Genomic DNA, 19,698 nt, shown 5'->3' with positions numbered 1-19,698 from the left:
AATCCGTCTTGGAGATGACTCCTAAGATGCAGACATGCGAACAACACTGAAAGCATACACATTTACTCATCTGTCTTATTCCTCACTATGTGGTTCATGAATTATCTATAAGAGTAATAAAATCATTTAAAAATTACAAGACTGTAGTCTACTCTTGAAGGTTTTTAGGTTCATGACACATGTGTTTGATCTGTATTTTTACTCATTATCAGTCATACTGCTGCTGTGATTGAAATGTGATGGGAAAAGTCCAAATGACTCTGACGTCTACGCAAATGCAGAGGATAGAATATCTTTATATGTGGGTTGAGACTGAAATGAGTCACATAGAGTAAAATCTATGAGATATCTTTTAATAAGTGCCAAGGCACCATAATAGAGTTGGGGCTTAAGGTAAATACACGCTTTCACACAGGCAGAAGGAAGGTATTGTCTTTAAGTGAAGTGAGAATGCCAGATTTATGAGATATGCTGTTGTGCTTCCTGTTGCTTGTGATAGTTCTGCTTTATCTGTGTGACAATGTGACAGACACTGAGTGACAATTCAACAAGTAAAAAGAAAAAAAAAAAACATTTGATTGATCATTTAGAAGAAAAAGAAAGAGGAGAGTTTTATTTAAGATTTGGATAATCTGCCTCCTGCATCACACATGAAGCAGCCAGACATGACCACACCCACTAAAGCTAGGATTCAGTTATAGATTTATTCATTGCTAACTGTAATTGACTCATAACTAGCATTTATAAACGTGCATTATGGGTAATACGGCCTGCAAATACTGCACCACCCCAACTGTCGTACATTTTCAAGTGCAGAGACTGAGACTGAAACAAATGTTGAATCTCTCATAACTGTAGAAGAGCTTTATTTTTTCACAGCATAAGGAACGAAACCCAAACGATGTAAGAGATATGATAGACAAATGTTAGGTCATGTGCAAAAACATTATACAGTAAGGCTTATTAAACAGATCATATTACTATAGCAATATCTGTGGCTTTTCCATTACATTTAGTTGATAGAATTAATAGAAAACCATGCAAACATCTTAGAAAATCAATTGTTTTCATTTATCTGTGTCAAGCTGGGAAATCCTTCATTTTATTTCTAGGAAATGCTTTATAGAAATGTAGACAATGTGTTCTTCCTGGCTCATGAAGCTTTCCTCACAGAAAAAAAATCCTATCTGTAGTGCATGAAACCTTAGAATAAGATTATGGACAAAATGTCATAAAACACATAACAATTAGGAAAAAGTGGTAGAACATGAAACATTGTGTTCTTAATCATTCATAACCTCCTCTCATTTGCTCACCTTCACACACAAAAATACACACAGGATTCCCACTCTTACATTTTCTACATCCATTGTCTGTAAGCTCTACTTACATTATATTTCTTTTTGATAAAATCTGTAGGATCTTTAAAAACATCCAAGTTCAGTGGACTCTACAAAGGCTTGGAAACAAGATCTCTTTTGCGGAGGATGAGGTCATGGTTTCACCAGAAAATTGATGATGGACACTACAGGTGAGTTTACAGGTACACACACACACGACCAACAGAAATGACACTGGACTGCCTCTAGTGACAAAGATTTGATACAATTTGATGAAAACTAAAATAAAAAACTAGAAAGCAGGCAGCAATTTAAAAAATTAACAGAAAAAATCTCATTACGTGCATCAGCACCAAGGTAGCACATGAAATATACCACACAGTTGTGACAAATTGACTTAATTGTTGTGCTATCATATTAATACCCAATATATATCAATACTCGATCTAGTGGTATTGTTGGATAACTCTCTGAATGCTGAACAGTGAGACAGTTAAAATATTTATGTAATAAAAATGTTCATGGTCCAGAAAGAAGAAAAACCTTGACCAACATTCAAAGCTCTGAATTTTATTACACCTATACTGATGAAAATGACTAAAACAAAAAATAAGAAAATAAATATTACTAAGTTAACTTTTCCCTCACAGGGGAATATTATTTTTAGAAGCTCAATAATAATCAGTCAGACTTGTCAGCATCAACTTAGGTTGAGAAGCTGAATAATTTATTTGTATTTCCTATGAACATCCAAACTGCTCACTGCTCATCTTTGCTTTTCTCGAACCCCTTATCAAGCCCTGTTGCCATGGTAACAACGTCATAGCAACGCTCTGTCCCGGGTTCAGGCGAGTGACCAACAGGGATGCAGTCATAGCCTTTGCCTGCTGAGCTCATGCGCTTGCGGTTGCGTGCGCCTGGCTGGTAGAGCTGCATGGCTGGACGGTCCTGCAGGGAGACAAGAGAGCAGGGCATGGGAGAGAGAAGCAGCACACACTTTCATTACATAGATCCATACATGTTCTTAATCCATTTAATCCGCTTACACAGGGATGAAGTGTATCCGAACATGCACAGGGCTAGCAGGTAGTGACACACCCTAGATAGGTCGCCTGACATCACAAGTTGTTGAATCACCACCACCATCCACTACCACTAGGGCTCTGAGACACTACCAGGAAGTTATAAAACTCTGCTTTTGGGCCTGTCAGGGTTTTCCTTCCAAACCATAACTGAGGGTTGCGCAAAGAGACAAACTACGTGCGTTTTGTTTAGTTAAAATGTCATGGATTTGTTTGAGTGTAAAATGGATTGTTTTGTATCATATTTATAATAGATTAATCATAAATTCCAAGGTGATGGATGTAAAATGTTCTTTTTGATTGGTGATATTTTGTTTTCATGTATAGAAAAATCATCCATTCGTTCATCCATCCATCCATCCTTGAATGATTTCTACTAATAAACTGTTTGGCTTTTGGATCCTTGTGTTTAAATGTGCACCTCACACCAGATGTTCTGTGAGCCAATGCCAGTAACATCATTGCCGTTTTTTCAAAGGGCCAAACACAGATACACCACACAAACACGTATTCATCCTTATGAGCAATTTCAGGTCAGTCACCATCTGTAACAAGTCATAACAATGAAGTTAAAAGACTATATCACGAGAGACAAATCAATTAGTTGTCACCGTTCCCCCCCATCTCATGCTCACCTTCTCGCTCACCTTGTTTCGGAGGCGTTCCTTCCTGTTACCCAGCTCCTCCCTGTCTTCCTTTCCCAGTTTGTCTCCACTGTCAGGGCAGTAAGAATAGCCATGATGGTGCCCCTCTTTTTTGGCTCGGTCCTGGCAGTAACCCTTTCCCCATTTTGTTTCATCTTTGCGGCGCATGAACTTGTCAAACTCATAGTGGTGTCGCTGACGTTTCCTTTCGTCATCCTTCCCTCGATGATCCTTATCTCTTTGTCTGCGGCAGTGCTGTTCTCTCTGCTCCTTGTCACTCTCAGGCTGACCTCTAGTGGCCAAAGGAGAGTTTACATTGACACCAAATACATGATTATTACAAAGACATTATTACATTACATCACATTATTATTACGTTAACAATTAAGAGAGGAGTGATAGCAGATTTCAAATGTGTGTTTTGAATTTAGGTATTTATTGGGGCTGTACTTTTGTCTATATTTGGGTCATGGACTGTTACATCATTTGTAAGTAAGAAATGATTTAATACTCAACAGATCAGCAATTACTCATTAGTTAGCTCATTAGAATAAAAAAAAGAACATCTGGGTTGGCAGGTTGTGAGCTGATCCACCAACATAGCTTGCACAGCTCTTCAAGCTAATTCTTTCAATAATCAGGACAGAACCCTCCCACTGATTGTTTGACTCCCCAACGTCCTTGAAGAACCCTGCTTAATAACACTGAAAACTGCAGGATTTATGTCTTTTTGTAAAGTGCAAACATATCTCTAAGTGCAGTTTATTGGTCTCCTCAATACAGGTTTGTGGGGTTAAAGGGGGGGGGGGGTTTCCAGAAAATATAACATGCATCTTCTGCTAACATTTGGGTTAGCAGGTTGTGAGCTCACACTTAAGAATCCACCAATGTAGCTTGCACAGTATTTTTAATTGATCATGAGGGACCTCCCGTTGACCACTGACCTTCCATTTATGTCTTATTAGTGGTCACCCCACACAATGCTCTCAGTTGTAAATGTTAACATATATATTTTGTTGCAGATTCTCTGCAAGGAGTCAGTGGAAGGATCCTTCCTATTTAATCAAGGAGCTTATTAAAAAGCAAGCTTCTCTGGCAGTGGATACATAAACCAACAGGATCCTACTAATTATTTACTATTTGTAAAATTCCTAGAGTGACTAGTATTTACACACTAGGTATGCTTGAACATTAAGTGGTACCAACCAGTGGTATTATTACTGACCACCCCACGTGATGCTCACTTTAACAGAAAATTGCCCAGCTACAATGAAGGATTTTGATGATCCTTACTTTTCCTTGAGGTCCTTTGACTTCATTTGTCCACCGGCTTTCTCCCATTTCCCTCTCTCTGTATCCCCAATCTCACTTTTGTCCTTCATTCGGTCTGAATCCACGTCATCGTCCCTGTCACTCTTCTTCAGGAGCTAAAACAGATAATACAAGAGGCAACAGATTCCGTAACTACATGCTACACCATTTAAAGTATCCAAACAACTAGGATATACAAATAAGTATGATTTTTTAATGGTTACTTTAATTTTGATGTCTTTATCAGACAATTTCTTCTGCTTCTCTGCCTCTTTCCGTTTGCGTCTCTCCTCCTCTCGTCGCTTTCTCTTCTCCTCCTCCCGTTGCCGTTTCTTTTCAAGCTCTCTTCTTCTCCTCTCCTCTCTCTTCTCCTCCCTTATTCTCTGTAGGGGAAGGATGTGGCACATTACAAAAGATGTTTCACATCTTTAGAAACAATTAATCTGAGCATTTTTTATTCTGTCTTACTTGTTTCTCAATTTTCTTATTTTTGATGTACTCCAACAGCGGTGTTGTCCGTTTAGCTGAAATTGATCAAAGTGGGAAGAAAGGGGAGAGAAAGAAACAGAAGTTCAGTAATTTTGTAGGAGCTGTTACTCCGAAACTCGTGATCATTTTGTTTGCGACTCACCTATGAGCTCTCTGGTCTTTGCCTCTATTTCTCCCAACAGAGTCTCAGGATTGGCCATAGACTTCTCCTCATCACAGGAGTAGTTCTCCAAGAACCGCTTATATTCTGGGTCTGAGGGGGTTTAAGATTACAAGGTGAATAAAGATTACAGAAACATATGTTTGAATACTCCAAGATTACAAAGATTTATTTTCTTTAGCTCTGAAATCCATTCTGGAACAATATAATGATAACTTGTTTAAAATGCAAGCTCTGTATTTCACTACCTTCTTCAATGCTCCCAGCTTTGGCATCTTTCTTTTTTAGCTTCTTCTTGGAGATTTTCTGGAAGGGGGCAAACTCTACCACTGCAGGGTACTCCTGGCCTGAGTAAATATTGAAATAAAAGGCAGCTTGTCACTTCACACCAGTTATCAAATGGTAACAATGGCAACAAAAGCTCTAAAGCCACCTCTCTGTCCATTAAATTGGGTTTGCAGCTGTAAAACAAACACACTTTTGTTTGCATTTAATATTGCAGAATGGGTGGTGGTGTATGTCCACCTTCACGGCACCACAGCGGCATCAAAGTCAAACTGAGTTTAAAAAAATCAAGAGTTACCCTTGTTGTCAATGAAGACATAGCCATCAAATCGATCCCGAAACAGAAGGATATCTTCAGGGTTTTTAAAATTGATATATGCCCTGGAGAACAGGTGCGGGTAGAGACTGCGGAGACAACAGAAAAAGTCATCAATGTCTGTATAAAAGGGACAATGCAACAATATTTGCTATCTTAAGCATACGTAGTTTTGTGATTGGCTGAAGAGGCTATCATGGTTACCTTTGATCAGCTGGAAAGAACTCAAAATAGTCATAGGATGGAAGCGGACTGAGCTGCTCTTCTAACTGGTCCTTTGACAGGTTAGGTGGGAGTCTTCGAATCACCACCTGTAGACAATCATTTACATATGATTTTCACTTCAGAAGGAAGAACATTGTTGGTGGTGCATTTTCTGTTCAGGGATAATTCATCCTTTGGGTAGTAGTTATTTTATATACCAGAGTTTCTCAACTGTGGGCTCAGGTCCAAGTGGGGTCACTTGATGTGCAAACTAAGTCATGAGAGAATACTGTACTAAAGACATACAGTACACTGATATTTGTTTGACATTTTTCTCTTGTATAACTAGATTTGAAATGCTCATAAAGGGGTTTACCACTGAGTTGCCAGTTTATTCATCATGGGGAGTACAACGCATCCAGTAAAAACAATTGCGTAATGTTTTCTGTGGCTCTGAAGAAGCTTTATAAAGACATCAAATTTGTAACAGAAAGCCCAAGTTAAAAAAAACTGAGGGTATGCAGTTTAAAAGACATAAACCAGGCAGGGGGGATGTGGCAAATGATTCCAGTAATTTGCATTATAGCCTCCAGCATTTTTGTAGCTTGGCAGATAATAGACACTAAAAGTGATGATATATTGGCCTCTGCTGCTTGGATACTGACACTGTTTTTAAACATGTTTCTTATGAGTCCCCCAACTTTATAGAAGTGCATTACCCAACTGCTTGAGTACCCCTTTAAAAACTTCAGTGAGCTGCCAATGGGCCAAAGTCATACTGTGCAGGCAAACATTATTCAAGCCCAGAACTTAATTTTAAATTTAAGCGGAGATCTCAAAGTTTCCAATGACACCATATACTGCATGTAAGGCTACATTTTGGGAAAAAGTGTATAAAATGATTCACATCTAGAATATTTCCATTTCATGGAATGGTGCAGCCATAAAAGATGGGATTGGATATGTCAATTAGCGGAAATATCATATAGCTTCAACAAAGGCTTGGAATAAGATTATTCTTTCAATGTTGAAGCTACTTTCTTCACATTATCTTTATTCAAAGTATCAACAACCAGGATTGTGACAGTGTCAGAGGGTTTGCAAAATATATTTGTCCTAACTTCCACCCACCTGAAACAACATTGGCAATAATAATGATAATAATAATAATAATAATAATAATAATAATAATAATAATAAGAAGAAGAAGAAGAAGAAGAAGAAGAAGAAGAAGAAGAACAAGAACAAGAAGAAGAAGAAGAATGCACACTATCTTACATAGGATGAGTCTGGGTAAACTAGGTTTATCATCTTAAAGCAACTTATAAAGTGTACAGTACCAGTCAAAAGCTTGGACACACTTTCTCATTGAAGTGAATGGGAAGGTGTGTCCAAACTTTTGACTGGTACTGCATGTTAAGGTGTACAACAGAATACACAAATAATAAATTATCAAATGCAGACAGACAAAATTATCTTTTCAAAAGCACAATTTTGGGATGAGCCATCAGTCATTTTTTGACATTTTATGCAAACTGTATTAAAATACACCTACTTCAAATAACGCCTTGACAACTCTCGAGGCTACTGGGGATATGAGCTATTTTAGGGGCTTAAACCGGGATTACAGACCGTGCAAGGCTGAATAAACGTATTATAAACCATTTGATGATGAAGGAATTACTATTGTAAATAAGAGCACAATTATGATCAGTGTTTGCTACATTCCTTTAATCACTTAGCTGCCAATGTCAGCTTCTTTTACAGAGAAAAACAATAGTTACATCAACAAAGTCAGAGAGGAGTGTGAAGTCTAAACTGATAGGAGGTTGTAGATCTAGCTGAGGGTCTGGAGGAGCAGTGGGATCGTCGTGATTCCAGCAGCGCGTCCTACTCCTGTCGCTGTCCGCGGTGCTGAAACGATCCCACCTTCCTCCGAGCCTCCTCCATGTCTGTTTTCCACGCAGCGTAAACAAAACGACAAACCCTCGTCTTCCTACCTTTGTAAAAACCTCTTTCTTCTCTTCTTTCTGCTTGGGGTTACCGGGAGTGTTTTCTTGTTCTCTTTGGATGTCCCTAAACTTTATCTCGACGACGTTTTTCTCCTTGCCCACCGTCATTTGGTCCTTTTCAGACCTCATTTCTCTCCATCTCCCTCTCGCCAGTGTTGTCACTTTGTACTCGCGAGATTACAGTAATATCGCGAGTGGAGGGAGCTTTAGAAAGACGGCTTTGATGGCAATGCGACTGAGCGGTGTCACAAAACTAGTACTATCAACTGTGTCACTAAAAACAAGAAAATGGGCATACATTGATTGCATACTGCTATGAAAGGTTTCTGTTAGCGCCAGCTGGACCTTTCGCATTTCCTCCTGATTTCCATTTGATTGAATTTGTAGCCGCAATATGTCCAGTAAGAAAGTTTTAGGGCCCCAAACTCTAATTTCCCCAATCATTACAGTTTTTAAAGGTACTGTGAATATGTGCAATGCTGCAATACCAATAGTTTACTGTACAACTCACAAATGACGCAGACAGAGCTCAAAATGATGTTTTTAAACTTTTAATTCTGTCTTAATCTGAGTATGTAACGTTTTTAAAATTCTGTTCATGTTTTGCAAATGTTTTGAAATGTTCAACATGTAAACACACATTCAATGGACGTCACTTTAGTAGAAAGCGTGCAGCTGGATTTTGAATATTGTAATCAACAACCATCATTACAAAACAATTAAGTTCAATCAATTCAAGAATGCATTTATTTCAATCAGGATTTCATCCATAGCTGGGCGTATTTTCCACTTGACCCTTCATTTCATGACTGCATATAGAGCTTATGATGGTACAGTTTTTACATCCAACAAGCAGTAGCCTATGTGGTGTGAAAATAAACCAGCTTCCACCTGTTATGCGTATGTTTTTATGTCCCAGAGTCACTGTGTAACTGCAGGTTGGAATGAGTTAATGGCTTCGCAGCCCTCAGCTTCAGTGTGCGGGTCCGGTGTCTGGCTGCGGGGCATCATGTTGAGTTGATCTGTGCAGGACGAGCTGCATAAGAGGGAGTTTCCCGCAGAGCTCCAGGATTCAGACCGGGACGATTGACTCACTGACCGACCGTGGACGTCTCGGTGAGGTACTGTGGAGCAGATGGAAATATTTAGGCCATAAAATGGTCCAGAAATCTGACTTTTGGATTTCCGTTACTGCGTTTTGTCCTTATTGGAATAAACTGGACTTGCATCTCCAACTGCGATTTTTTTTCCCGGAGCATGCATGAGACATTAAATCTCCATAAATCAGAATCCATGCGCGTTTTGTAACAACTTCATCAACTCACCACTGAGGAAAGTTTGCCTCCCACTGCTGGTGTCCACACGCAGCCGAGGTGAGGGTCTCTCTGGCGTCGACACGGAGCTCTTCAGGCTTGGGACAAAAGTGGAGCAGGTGTCCAGGTCCCGACAGACCCTGTCTTGGGTGTAAATGACGGCCGACTTAGACGGAGTGCAGCCCATCTCTCCTGAAGTGGCTCCAGCCGCTCTCCATTGGAAAACAAGACCCGGAGGTAAAGGATGAAATGCTGTATCTGACCGGTGTTTGTCAGAGGGATAATGGAGAGGAGATGTGTGTTTTCATTTGAGGCAGGGAGACCTCACTCCTCCCCTCAAACGGAACATGACATCTGAGAGGATGCTCTGTGCTTCAGTTAGTTGTCTCACACTACATGAATATCTCTTTGCATGTTTCTCTCTGGAAGGGTAATTGAAATATGAAATCTGTTCTACAATGTGAGTTTCTCTGAACAGGAAATCTAATCTGCAGTGGATTCCCTGTTTTAAAATATGCTCTCAGCCAGGACTGAATACTTTTCCACAGTTTTATACCCATAATGATAAATGTGTATTGTAGGACAGTTGGGTGACATATAACTCTGTATAAAGAGAATAGATGCTTTTGTGCCTTTTTGTTGTATAGGAAATTACTGAAAACAAAATCTTTGTAGCATTCTAACTTTGTTAAGTGTCATGAGGTTTACTTATATATCTACTCTAATGACTTAAGCAAATATCAATAATTATCACAGCATCTTTATAACAAAATGTATTTGAGTATTAAAAATGTCACTGTAAAATGATGTTTCTTCAGTCTGTTAATTCAGATGCTCAGTGGTTTACTTATATGATTGTATGTCTGCAAGATTTAAATGTAAGTCATCAATTTAGACACCAGAACTCTAATCAACAATATCTCAATAAGGATTTTGTCAATATTTTGTTAATATTAAAATACTCCTCAGCCATATTGCCATGATCCATGTTCTGCGGGGTTTTACAAATTAACCACTTTATTCCAATTAAGACAAACAACAGATATGATAAAATCTTTAAAGATAAATGCATGGTTTATTCTAGAATTACCAGTAACTTGTTTCACCAAAACTGCTTGTATTTAGCTGGCTCTTTTTCCAGGTGAAAGTCCACAGGTTAAGCAATACGGAGGGTCCTGCCATAGGCAGTAATAAGTGACTGTAGTCTTTTAATTGTGACATGAGGCGTACGGCTGTGTTTGCTCCGTTCAATCAAGTGTCAGAGGATCACATCTTCCCAGTGACTTCAGGCTTAACCCAAAGTCCAATGCTCAACCCAGTTCTCAACCCCTTAACCAAGGCACATGTTAATTCCCCTTTCAAAGTGCATTCTTGCTAAATTGATCTGATGTACAGCAGGTGCTGTAAACAAATTCACTCACCCACTTTTACTCTACACAACACACACTATACAACACAATCATATCTAATGCACAAGAGGGGAAATCCACAAGAAACCTTTGGTGGAGGCGAGGTGCCCAAGTTTAAGTTTGAAAGCTGTCCTTGGGCTTGGATATGTGTACCTATGACAACCTGTTGCTACGACAGTTCCACCCCCTGGCAGGATCAAATCACGTGCTGGTGTCTGACAAGGTCTCTAACATCACGTCACTTTCGTACATATCGCACTCCAGGGTTAAAGAGAGTCGCAGGGGTGTTTCCAACATCATCTTGTCCTGATTTGACAGTGGTGTTTCCAACGACGTGATGCTGGTGTCTTCCAGTCTTGGTGTGGCTAGAAGCTCACTGGGTTCTGATGTGTTCAGCATCTTCATCAATGCTGGAGTGTTCAAGCTTCCTCGCACCTTGTCATTGAGGTCGGTGCCTTAGTGAGAAATTTAGAGACAAATATCACCACATTAATGTGAATGCAAAAAAAAGATCCAAATACCACTTTAATGAAACAATAATGAAGTATTTCCAAGCAGCCTCTTTTTGATTAAAAAAAGCTAAGGGGTGACATGTTGAAAAATGGAATTTCCTTCACAGTAATTAAAAGACAAAATTAAATTATCTGGTACTGCTGCTTCTAGCTGTATCATACCTATATAGGCATCTGTGTCACCAATGTACATCTCAATACAGTGGCCAAGCATTGTCACAGAAAACGTGTCGTCCCTTTTCAGTCCAAGTGCCTGCCGTGGAGAGAAAAAAACACAACATGACAAAAAAGATATTTGTTGATAAAAAGGAAATTCATTCAACCAATCACAGAGGATGCTCGGTGTTTAGTGTGACTAATGAAACAAAAACTGTCCCATATCACCAAATATATACAATGTATTTATGTACTATGTAATATGTTTTTCTTTCCATTCTTTAATTTTGTTTTAACTGCAAAATTTTAGAGTGCAGCTGGTGTTTTAACTTGCATTTTTGAATATTATTTATTGGTCCTGTCTTATGTTTGATTTTATGTTTGTGATTTTTGTTTTTTTTAATGTTAGAACCAGCCAAACAACAAATTGACCTTTGGCGACACTCCATCAAAGGTATACCGACAAATATGCAGGATTTGTTGTTGTGGTTTCCATGGAAACTTCAGTTCTTGCTCGAACTCTCAGAGGAGCCCAACCTTCCTTTCTATGAATGGTTCTTGCTAAATTGTGACCTCAATGATGTAAAGCAAGACACAAAACCCATATGGACTGAAGAGAAAGGAACTATACCGTATGGAAGTAGTCAATCGCACTCTCAAAGTCGCCCATGAGGCTGTGGACGTATCCGATGGCAGCATAGGTGGAGGCATGCTGAGGGATTAACACCAGCGCCTGACGGTGGTACTCCAAAGCCTGGTCGTACTTTCTACAGAAAAACATCAGAGGATAAAAAAGGTAAATATGAAGGGATTCAACAAAATTTCGTAAGCAGCTATTTGCAGAAATATCAAAAAATGAACATAATACATTACTCTACCATGAACTGCACAGCCTAAAGATGCTTTAAAACATAATTTAACATGTATATGCTTCCATAGAAATGGTCACCCAACTTCTGGCACATTTCACTTTGAGTATTGAGAAGTAGTCTGACAGTGACCAAAACAGCTCTACCTTGTAAACAACCACCTGCTAGCAGTGGCTGAGTAAGCCAGTTTCCTGATGTGCGTTGTAACTAAGATATACAAATGGGTATAATACAGTTTTGTTTTATTATTCCATAAATATTAATAAATGCTAGAAGGTTTGTGGACTGGACACTGCAACATGCCTATAAATACATATACAATTGTAGATGGTGGAGAAAATAAGATATATAAATACTTCAATTACAATCACTTTAAATAATATAGAAAGGATACAGACAGAGAACCATTAGAATCAATAGAATACAACAGAGTGGCAACCGAAGGTAGCAACACATCATACCGGACCATGAATGTATCGATGACACACCAACAATCCACATGATGGATTCACTTTGTGTGGTTCAAATCCTTCTTCTACATATAAACTATCCAATCCTTTCAAGACAACCACTTGTGTGGCGCACATTCTGCAAGCCCCTTACATCTATTGAATGGTGGCTGTGCATAATTCATTTAAGTGTATTCAAATGAATTTTCAATGACGGCCTACCTATGCTTGAATTATACTGCAACAGAACAACTGAGCACGACTTTGAATCTAGTTTGAAACAGGCGGGTGAAAGAAAATAAAGATGAGGGGAACGAAAAAACCAGTAGAGAGTGCCCTCCAAACAATCTTGGTTCAATCATTCACTCAGGATAAATTTATCCTAACATATTTGCTAGCACTATATGTCCCAACTCAGAGGAGAGCATGAAATCCTTGTCATATAGAAAAAAAGGCAGGATTCAAGATCATTCATTTAAACATCAGACTGCACAATAAAACTGGATCCATACTTACTTCAATTTTCGACACACATGACCCAAGTTGTTTAACAAAGGCTCCCATTTGTCCACAGTTACCTTAAATTGAATGAAAAATAGTATAAAGCATACATGAAGCAACACTTACAGATGCGGTCATGTTTGAAGACATTCATCATTCACACAAATTTAATAAATTAGCAGTTACCTCATTCCCTATGGCTTTGATCTTCTCCATCGCATCAAGAAACAACCTCTCTGCTGTCTTCCAGCTGAAACAGATGTGGAAAACATTCCTACAGCATGAATTTTCTATATAATAAACCAGATACCCTGTGTGCAGTCTGTGTGTCCTCGGTGTGTGGCTGCTGTTTCAGTTCCTCTTTAAATCAGATGTGTGTACTTTGTGTTTATACTACTATGCTTTCCTGTATTGAAAGGATCCGTTTACCCAAATTAAATCACATTATGCATATTTATTAGTTTAAGATGTAAAAACAAGGGAAAAATAGAACTAAAACTCTAAAAAACTGTCAGTGAGAAAAAATGTTTTTTGTATAATCTTAGTGAACTGAAAGATCTTTCCCATAACAATGTACTATTTAATCACTGGGAGTTACATCAACACATAAGTATTTTCTGATGCTCAGAGTCATTAATTGGACTAATTTCATGTAAATCTCTCAGCCAACTGTTGGACTGCTAGAAAAAAATGACTAATAGTTTAACCCGAAATAGCGAATAAGCTGCTCTGAATTTTGTCAAGTAGGGACTGTTCATCCAGTCATTTCATTCAGCCTGTGATAGTCACTTATATGGCAGCTACATGGACAGCACATGATGTTAATTCACCCCACCTTCTTAGTTTACTTTCAGAAATAACATTGCTGTGTGCCAACATTCATATGTGCTGCCGTAACATTTATGCTACCTTTGTGAAACTAGAGGCCTCAGCCACATTAAACAAATGTGTTTGCGGACGCATGACTCACTCTCCGTTTTGAAAGGCAACCACTGCCACCTCATGTATGACAAATGGGTCCTCTGGAGCGATGCTAAGAGCCTGGCTGAAGAAACGTTCTGCCAGCTTGGAGTTGTTGGTCAGACCGTACTCCAGGCCAATGTAGAGCATGGGTAAGTGACACCTGGATGAGAAAAGGAAGGAGACATCAAACAAGCTATTCCTCTTTTTTATCTCATTTTATTAACACTGCCTAAAATCTCAACTCTCAAAAAGAGTTTTGAAGCCTAAGTTATGTTAAACCTAAAAAACTAGCAGTATGTTTAAATACTGTATAGTATGTTAAACAACTAATGCAGTTGAAAAGTTCAACACTTAAATCTGCCTTTTTTTTGGCAAGTGTGAAAAATAAACATGTCACAAGATTAGAAAATTACAAGTTCAGACACTTTAAACTGACCAAACTAAAAAACATTCACAGAAGTAGCAACATTTTATTTCAGCTGTATACTAAGAGCAGCAAGTTGGTGAATGTTTTTGACTGACAGGACTTGCCCTTGTTATTCTTCCTGTCTGCATTTTATGTGTCAATCATAGCAGAAAAAAAAAGTACCTCTAGATGCACAACTTGTGCACCATTAGTCATGGCAATGTGGGGGTTTTATTGACTGATAGCTTATGTCAGCTGTTCTGTGGCATTTCAGAGAAGTAACGCAGAAGAAAATTCACGGATTTGTCAGTCATTTGCCTACCCTTTCATCAGCTGGGCAGCAGTAAAGTAGGCAGCCATGGCTTGGTCATGCTCACTTTCTACTGCAAATGAATGACCATAGGCGATCCATGCGGGACCATATGTCCTCTCCAGGGTGGTGGCTTTGCTACAGGAGATATACAATATCAAATATGTGGCATGTAGAACTGAACCCAAATATAAACTGCCTGAGGCTGAAAACAGGATGGACTTCCTTTAACAGTGCTAATACATACCTAAGGTAGCGCCGAGCGTGTTCATTTTTATGGCCAACCATGAGATAGTAGCACCCAACAGCAAACCAGGACACCTGGGAAAAGGTTTTCATCTGGTTACCAAATAGATTCATTTAAGTAAACAGAGAGAAGTTATATAGTGGCAACACTTACTGGGTTGTTGGGATACAAGTCTACAAGTTTGTGCGAGAGGTAAAACAACTCTGAAGGGGAAACAAGAAAAAATAAAGAAGCTTAAAACTGAGCAATATCAATACATTATAAAATAACTCTTATTTAAATCTCAATATTGATGAATAGGCAAAGCAATCAAAGTGAACATTCTTTATGGCTGGTATATTTTACATATTTTACCATTTGCTTTTCCAAGCTCTACCAGAGTTCCTATGTGGACTGGCAAACAGTTGGCGTGGAAGGGATCTTTAACCATCACCCTGAAATACAAACAAACAAACAGAGCTGCATTGAACAGTACTGTGTTGTGTTTTTGTATACAGACATTCTACAGACATTCATAAATCTTTTAACATAGTGTTGAATGCAACTCATTTGCCCAATTTAGATTTTAAAAAAAATGTTTTCAGCCTGAAATATATTCATATTTTGGCCAAGCAACCAGGCACAACCCTTCAACTGCTATTTGGATTGTTTAGAGTAAATACAAAATGACAACTCATATGAACACCCCAGTGGAATAACAATTAAGGAAAGACAAAAGATAATAAAAATCTAAATTGACCAAGTGTTAGTATTAACTGTGATTCATGAATTGAAATGTATAAAATCTACCATACTTGTAAAAGAAAGCAACATTCACTGGTTGTTATGGTTGTTTTTAAATTCATAAATTCAGGTGACTTGAACGTGAGTGCTTCAGTGGTGACAAGCACATGTCAAACTACCGTAGCCTGATTTAGATATTTGCATGAGTGGCAGCTGCCAGATAAAACAAGGAAGCACGTGTGCAATGTGAAAAAGCACATGTTTTTGTGTTATTTTAGGAAGTGTGTAATATTGCTGTTTTGTGTCATAAGGGTACATTTATGTGCTTTCTTGGTTTAACTGCTCTGACTACATTGGTTCCTCATTGGGTGCGTATTAGACAAAAGCTTTCTCTAGATGAGAAAAGGTATGAACAGTAAGCAATAAAGTAAAGCAAACAACACATTTTGTAAACAGCTAATCATAATGACAATAGCAAAATCCCTCTAGCTTTGTTATATAATGAATGTAGACCCCAAATTTCCAGAGCAGGTGTTACAAATCTGTCCATTATTTTGCACAACACAACACAAATCAACAGCTGAAACTGAAGACACCCACATTGATGTGAGTTTGTAGCACATCTTGAAATCACAGTTATAATAATGCCTCTCAGCGAGAGACACCACTACATCCAAGTTGTCCTGAAGACCATTGACCATCTCTGGCACCACCAAATCACTGGGCTTGTTATACTGCAGTAGAAAAGAGGAAGAGAGACAGGGTGTGTGTGTGTGTTCAGGTATGTGCACAAAGGGTGGGTGCAAGTGAGTGGGTGGGAAAGGGGATAAAGCAAGGTCATGAAAAAGGAAAACAAATGAGACAAATGAACAAGGAATTAGACAAAAACAGGGCAAAATATCCATGACATGCATTTGCATTTCAATTAATATTAACTGTAAAGAAATAAATCATGACGCTCTAGAGCGCCATTATATGGTTGGTTGTTAGCTCTCTCTGAAGTCAGATTAAAGGATAAGGTGGGATGGTGTATATGGGATTGACTCAAAATAAACTACAGTGCCAATGTTCATCATAATGAAGGAACATGTGACCCACTGCAACAGTGTGGCTTTTAATAAAGTCGTCTTTGGACAACAACGGGGGTCTATTACAGAATAAACTATATTAGCTATGGATATAAATTTAATACTTCTTAGTAGGATAACTTCCTTGTTGGTTTCAGCCTTTTCATGGAATTTGTTGACAATAACAAAAATATAAAATATCACCTGCCTTATCCTTTAATAAATAAATAAATTAATTAATTAACAGGCAAAGGAAATACACAATAATTTGGGAAAACTCAAAACACAGCCCCTCTACCTTCTTTAACTTATTCTCAAATAGGAAGTGCAACAGTTCCTCCTCTTCCTCGGTGCATTGTTGACTCAGAGGAAGTGAGTCAAGGAAGTCTTTCTCTATGGAAGAATGAACAAAATAGGTTTCATATATGCTGACATTATACAAGACATTTACATGGTAACAGACAGATCATTTCTGTAGAAACTTGATAGATAGATAGATATGTACAGACACATCAGCCTCACCTTCCTGTGCGGTCAACATGTGGTGCGAAGTTAAAAGGTCAAAGGCTTCAAAGCAGTACACATCCAGTTTCAAGGCCTCTTTGTAGCTGGAGGTGGCCAGTGGCCTGTTGTCCATGGCATCATAGATCTTACCCCGCAGGAGGCAGATGGAGCTGTTGATCTGAAATATTTCACGGAGAGAATAGGGAGAACGGAAAGAAGGGGCCAGTGGTCAAAGTCTCTAGTAAATGTCTGTAATATTACTCATAAATTCATTTAGTGTTGAAGCTCTGTCAACAACATTAACAGGCCTGGCCACAGGAAGCAGTTTGAAATGACTCATTGTATAAAAACTGCACAACAGAGAAAATATTCTATTCCAAACATTTTATGTCATGCCGCTTGCCTGCTCAAAATAATCCTTCTGCTGCACTACTTTTGCTGCAAATCTAACTCCGGAGCAAGTTTTTCAACCACTGGGTTCAAGCTAGTATCATATCGTTGTCATTTATGTTTTTGCTGTGAACAGGACTTTTACACTTTATGCCAATCAAAATCAATGTATGACGCTACTGTATGGTATGTAAAAATGGGGAAATAAATGATAGAGATTGCATATATGACAATGCATTCAAGGATTCTTCTGACATTCTTAAATTTATAAAAAAGAATACACTCTCCTTCAAAAATTAGGATTAAACACCAAGAACGAAAATAATACAAATGAGGTAAATACAACTATCCTTGGTGGTAGGAGTGGTTGTGAGGGCTAGAACTGCACTGGACAGAAAAGTCAGGACACTCAAAGAAGACTCCTTTGACAATACAGGTACAGATTGCTCCAACAGACAGTATTTATCAACAGGCAAACATCATGAGTGGGGGTGTGGATATTTTTGTGCTGACTGTGTTTTATCAAAAGCAACACTACAGCATATGCTGAGTAATAACTGAAGACTTTTCAAAACTAAGAAAAACAATCTGTGACCTAACTGAGCTTTGAAATCATGAAATTGTGTGCTATATTAGATATATTCCAGTGTTTCAGTGGCAGACTTACAGAAGCAGGGGACATGTCCCAGTCCTTGGTTGACTCTGGTGTCCCACTGTCCTCCTTCCCACTGCTGTCCAGTAGCTTCTTACAAGCTGGCTCCTCTGCATCCAGGATATCCAAGGCCTGCTGGAACTCTTTGGCAGCATACTAGAACAAAAAGTCATAAATAAATACATCGAAAGCACAAAATATATCTAGACGGATTCTCTAGATGGCATTCTGAAGTTTATTAACAAGCAAGAGAAGGTTTCAAATTCATACAGTAGAGGTATGTTCAAGTCACTTACATGGCACCTAGCAGCAAGATACTGACAAGCTCCATACAGCTGTGTGAGAGAAGACAAGTGTTGTTTCAGACTGAGGACTGACACAAAGAAGACTATGCTACTGACTTTGTTGTCATAGGGTTAATTTAGACTTTAACACATAAATCATTACACAAATTAAAAACACAAAAAATACTAATTTGCGTCATAAACCCAAAACTCATTACTCATTGCACACGGCTTTGCACATATCAATAATTCACACATAGCCTGGAGTTACCTTGTCAAGTTTTCGTGAACGGAGGGCATGCGAGGCTCTGTGGTACTGTGAGGTCAAGTAAAGGCACTGAGCAAGCCAGTAGATATCCTGGGGGTCCTCTGTAAGCCACACAGAGAGATAACTTACGGTCATTTATTTCTAAAGTTAGATAGTCATCACAGACACTGACGGGCTACACTAAAACACTGCAGCTGATGTGCTATCCGCCACATCCACCGGTGAAAAGTTGCATTTAAGCTGTGATCGTACAACATTGATAAATATAACAGGAACAAAACACGAATATTGTCCCTATAACATAAGCTATGTAACTTTAGGTGACAGATTAGTAAGTACGCGATCATAAACAGCACTAACGTCACTCACCGTGAGACAGGGATGCTATCTTGTCGGCCCAAAACAGAGCACTTTGATACTGTTGCTGTAAACACACGTACACACACATACACATAGACATGATAAGAGTCACTCAAATGCATATTATTGTTGTGGTTTGTTGACTTGCTGGCCGGGTGACAGTCTCGAGTATGAAGGTTTGTCACCATTAACGCCAGGTTTGCTCGCAAGCTAGCATTAGCTAGCAACACAGAAACTCAGTAAGAAATCATAATTGTTACCTGGTCAATGTATTGCCGCACTCGCTTCCGAAGTCTGTCGAGATTCATTTTGATTGTTTTTGAAGACGACGCTTTGACTATCAAATGTGTGTCATTCTTAGAGACAGAAAAAAACAATCTATCAAACTGTGCGCCTGTAATATGCGCTAGCTTGCTAGCTGCGTAAAATCAAATCCGCGGCTTCTTCTGCTGCGAGTGTTCCGCTAAACTAC

General features: G+C 38.8%; 2 protein-coding genes across 3 annotated transcripts; both read right to left on the bottom strand.

The window, feature by feature from the left end:
* Positions 1-849: 849 nt before the first annotated feature.
* upf3a (UPF3A regulator of nonsense mediated mRNA decay) lies at positions 850-10,109 on the bottom strand. Of its 2 annotated transcripts, none has more exons than XM_067604069.1 (10): positions 7,832-10,109; positions 5,832-5,938; positions 5,610-5,716; positions 5,275-5,373; positions 5,009-5,119; positions 4,846-4,901; positions 4,602-4,760; positions 4,360-4,493; positions 3,058-3,358; positions 850-2,288 (listed from the first exon to the last, which is right to left on the bottom strand). In XM_067604069.1, exons 1-10 carry the CDS (start codon positions 7,970-7,972, stop codon positions 2,100-2,102), a joined length of 1,404 nt encoding a protein of 467 aa, XP_067460170.1. In that variant the 5' UTR covers positions 7,973-10,109; the 3' UTR covers positions 850-2,099. The 2 variants fall into 2 exon arrangements, with proteins under 2 accessions (XP_067460170.1, XP_067460171.1); XM_067604070.1 differs by having other exon boundaries at positions 3,070-3,358.
* Positions 10,110-10,211: 102 nt separating this feature from the next.
* cdc16 (cell division cycle 16 homolog (S. cerevisiae)) lies at positions 10,212-19,676 on the bottom strand. Its single transcript, XM_067604068.1, has 18 exons — positions 19,487-19,676; positions 19,236-19,290; positions 18,870-18,967; positions 18,611-18,649; positions 18,330-18,470; positions 17,291-17,450; positions 17,067-17,161; positions 16,302-16,435; positions 15,333-15,412; positions 15,132-15,181; positions 14,979-15,052; positions 14,744-14,869; positions 14,023-14,175; positions 13,239-13,302; positions 13,068-13,129; positions 11,865-12,000; positions 11,240-11,330; positions 10,212-11,020 (listed from the first exon to the last, which is right to left on the bottom strand). Exons 1-18 carry the CDS (start codon positions 19,532-19,534, stop codon positions 10,767-10,769), a joined length of 1,860 nt encoding a protein of 619 aa, XP_067460169.1. The 5' UTR covers positions 19,535-19,676; the 3' UTR covers positions 10,212-10,766.
* Between the last annotated feature and the right edge of the window lie 22 nt (positions 19,677-19,698).

This window comes from Thunnus thynnus, chromosome 11 (genome assembly GCF_963924715.1).
Source record: "Thunnus thynnus chromosome 11, fThuThy2.1, whole genome shotgun sequence".
Taxonomy (NCBI): Eukaryota; Metazoa; Chordata; class Actinopteri; order Scombriformes; family Scombridae; genus Thunnus; species Thunnus thynnus.
Note: the sequence above shows the minus strand (reverse complement) of the source record. Positions and strands in the feature narration are given on the sequence as shown.

Coding starts and splice junctions, on each gene's coding strand:
- cdc16 (XM_067604068.1), bottom strand. CDS start 19,534: ATGAATCTCGACAGACTTCGGAAGCGAGTGCGGCAATACATTGACCAG. Junction 18,650..18,869: donor GTTCACGAAAACTTGACAAG/GTAACTCCAGGC, acceptor TCTCTCACACAG/CTGTATGGAGCTTGTCAGTA. Junction 14,870..14,978: donor CACGCTCGGCGCTACCTTAG/GTATGTATTAGC, acceptor TATCTCCTGTAG/CAAAGCCACCACCCTGGAGA.
- upf3a (XM_067604069.1), bottom strand. CDS start 7,972: ATGAGGTCTGAAAAGGACCAAATGACGGTGGGCAAGGAGAAAAACGTC. Junction 5,717..5,831: donor TTCTTTCCAGCTGATCAAAG/GTAACCATGATA, acceptor TTGTCTCCGCAG/TCTCTACCCGCACCTGTTCT. Junction 5,120..5,274: donor AGCTGGGAGCATTGAAGAAG/GTAGTGAAATAC, acceptor AAACCCCCTCAG/ACCCAGAATATAAGCGGTTC.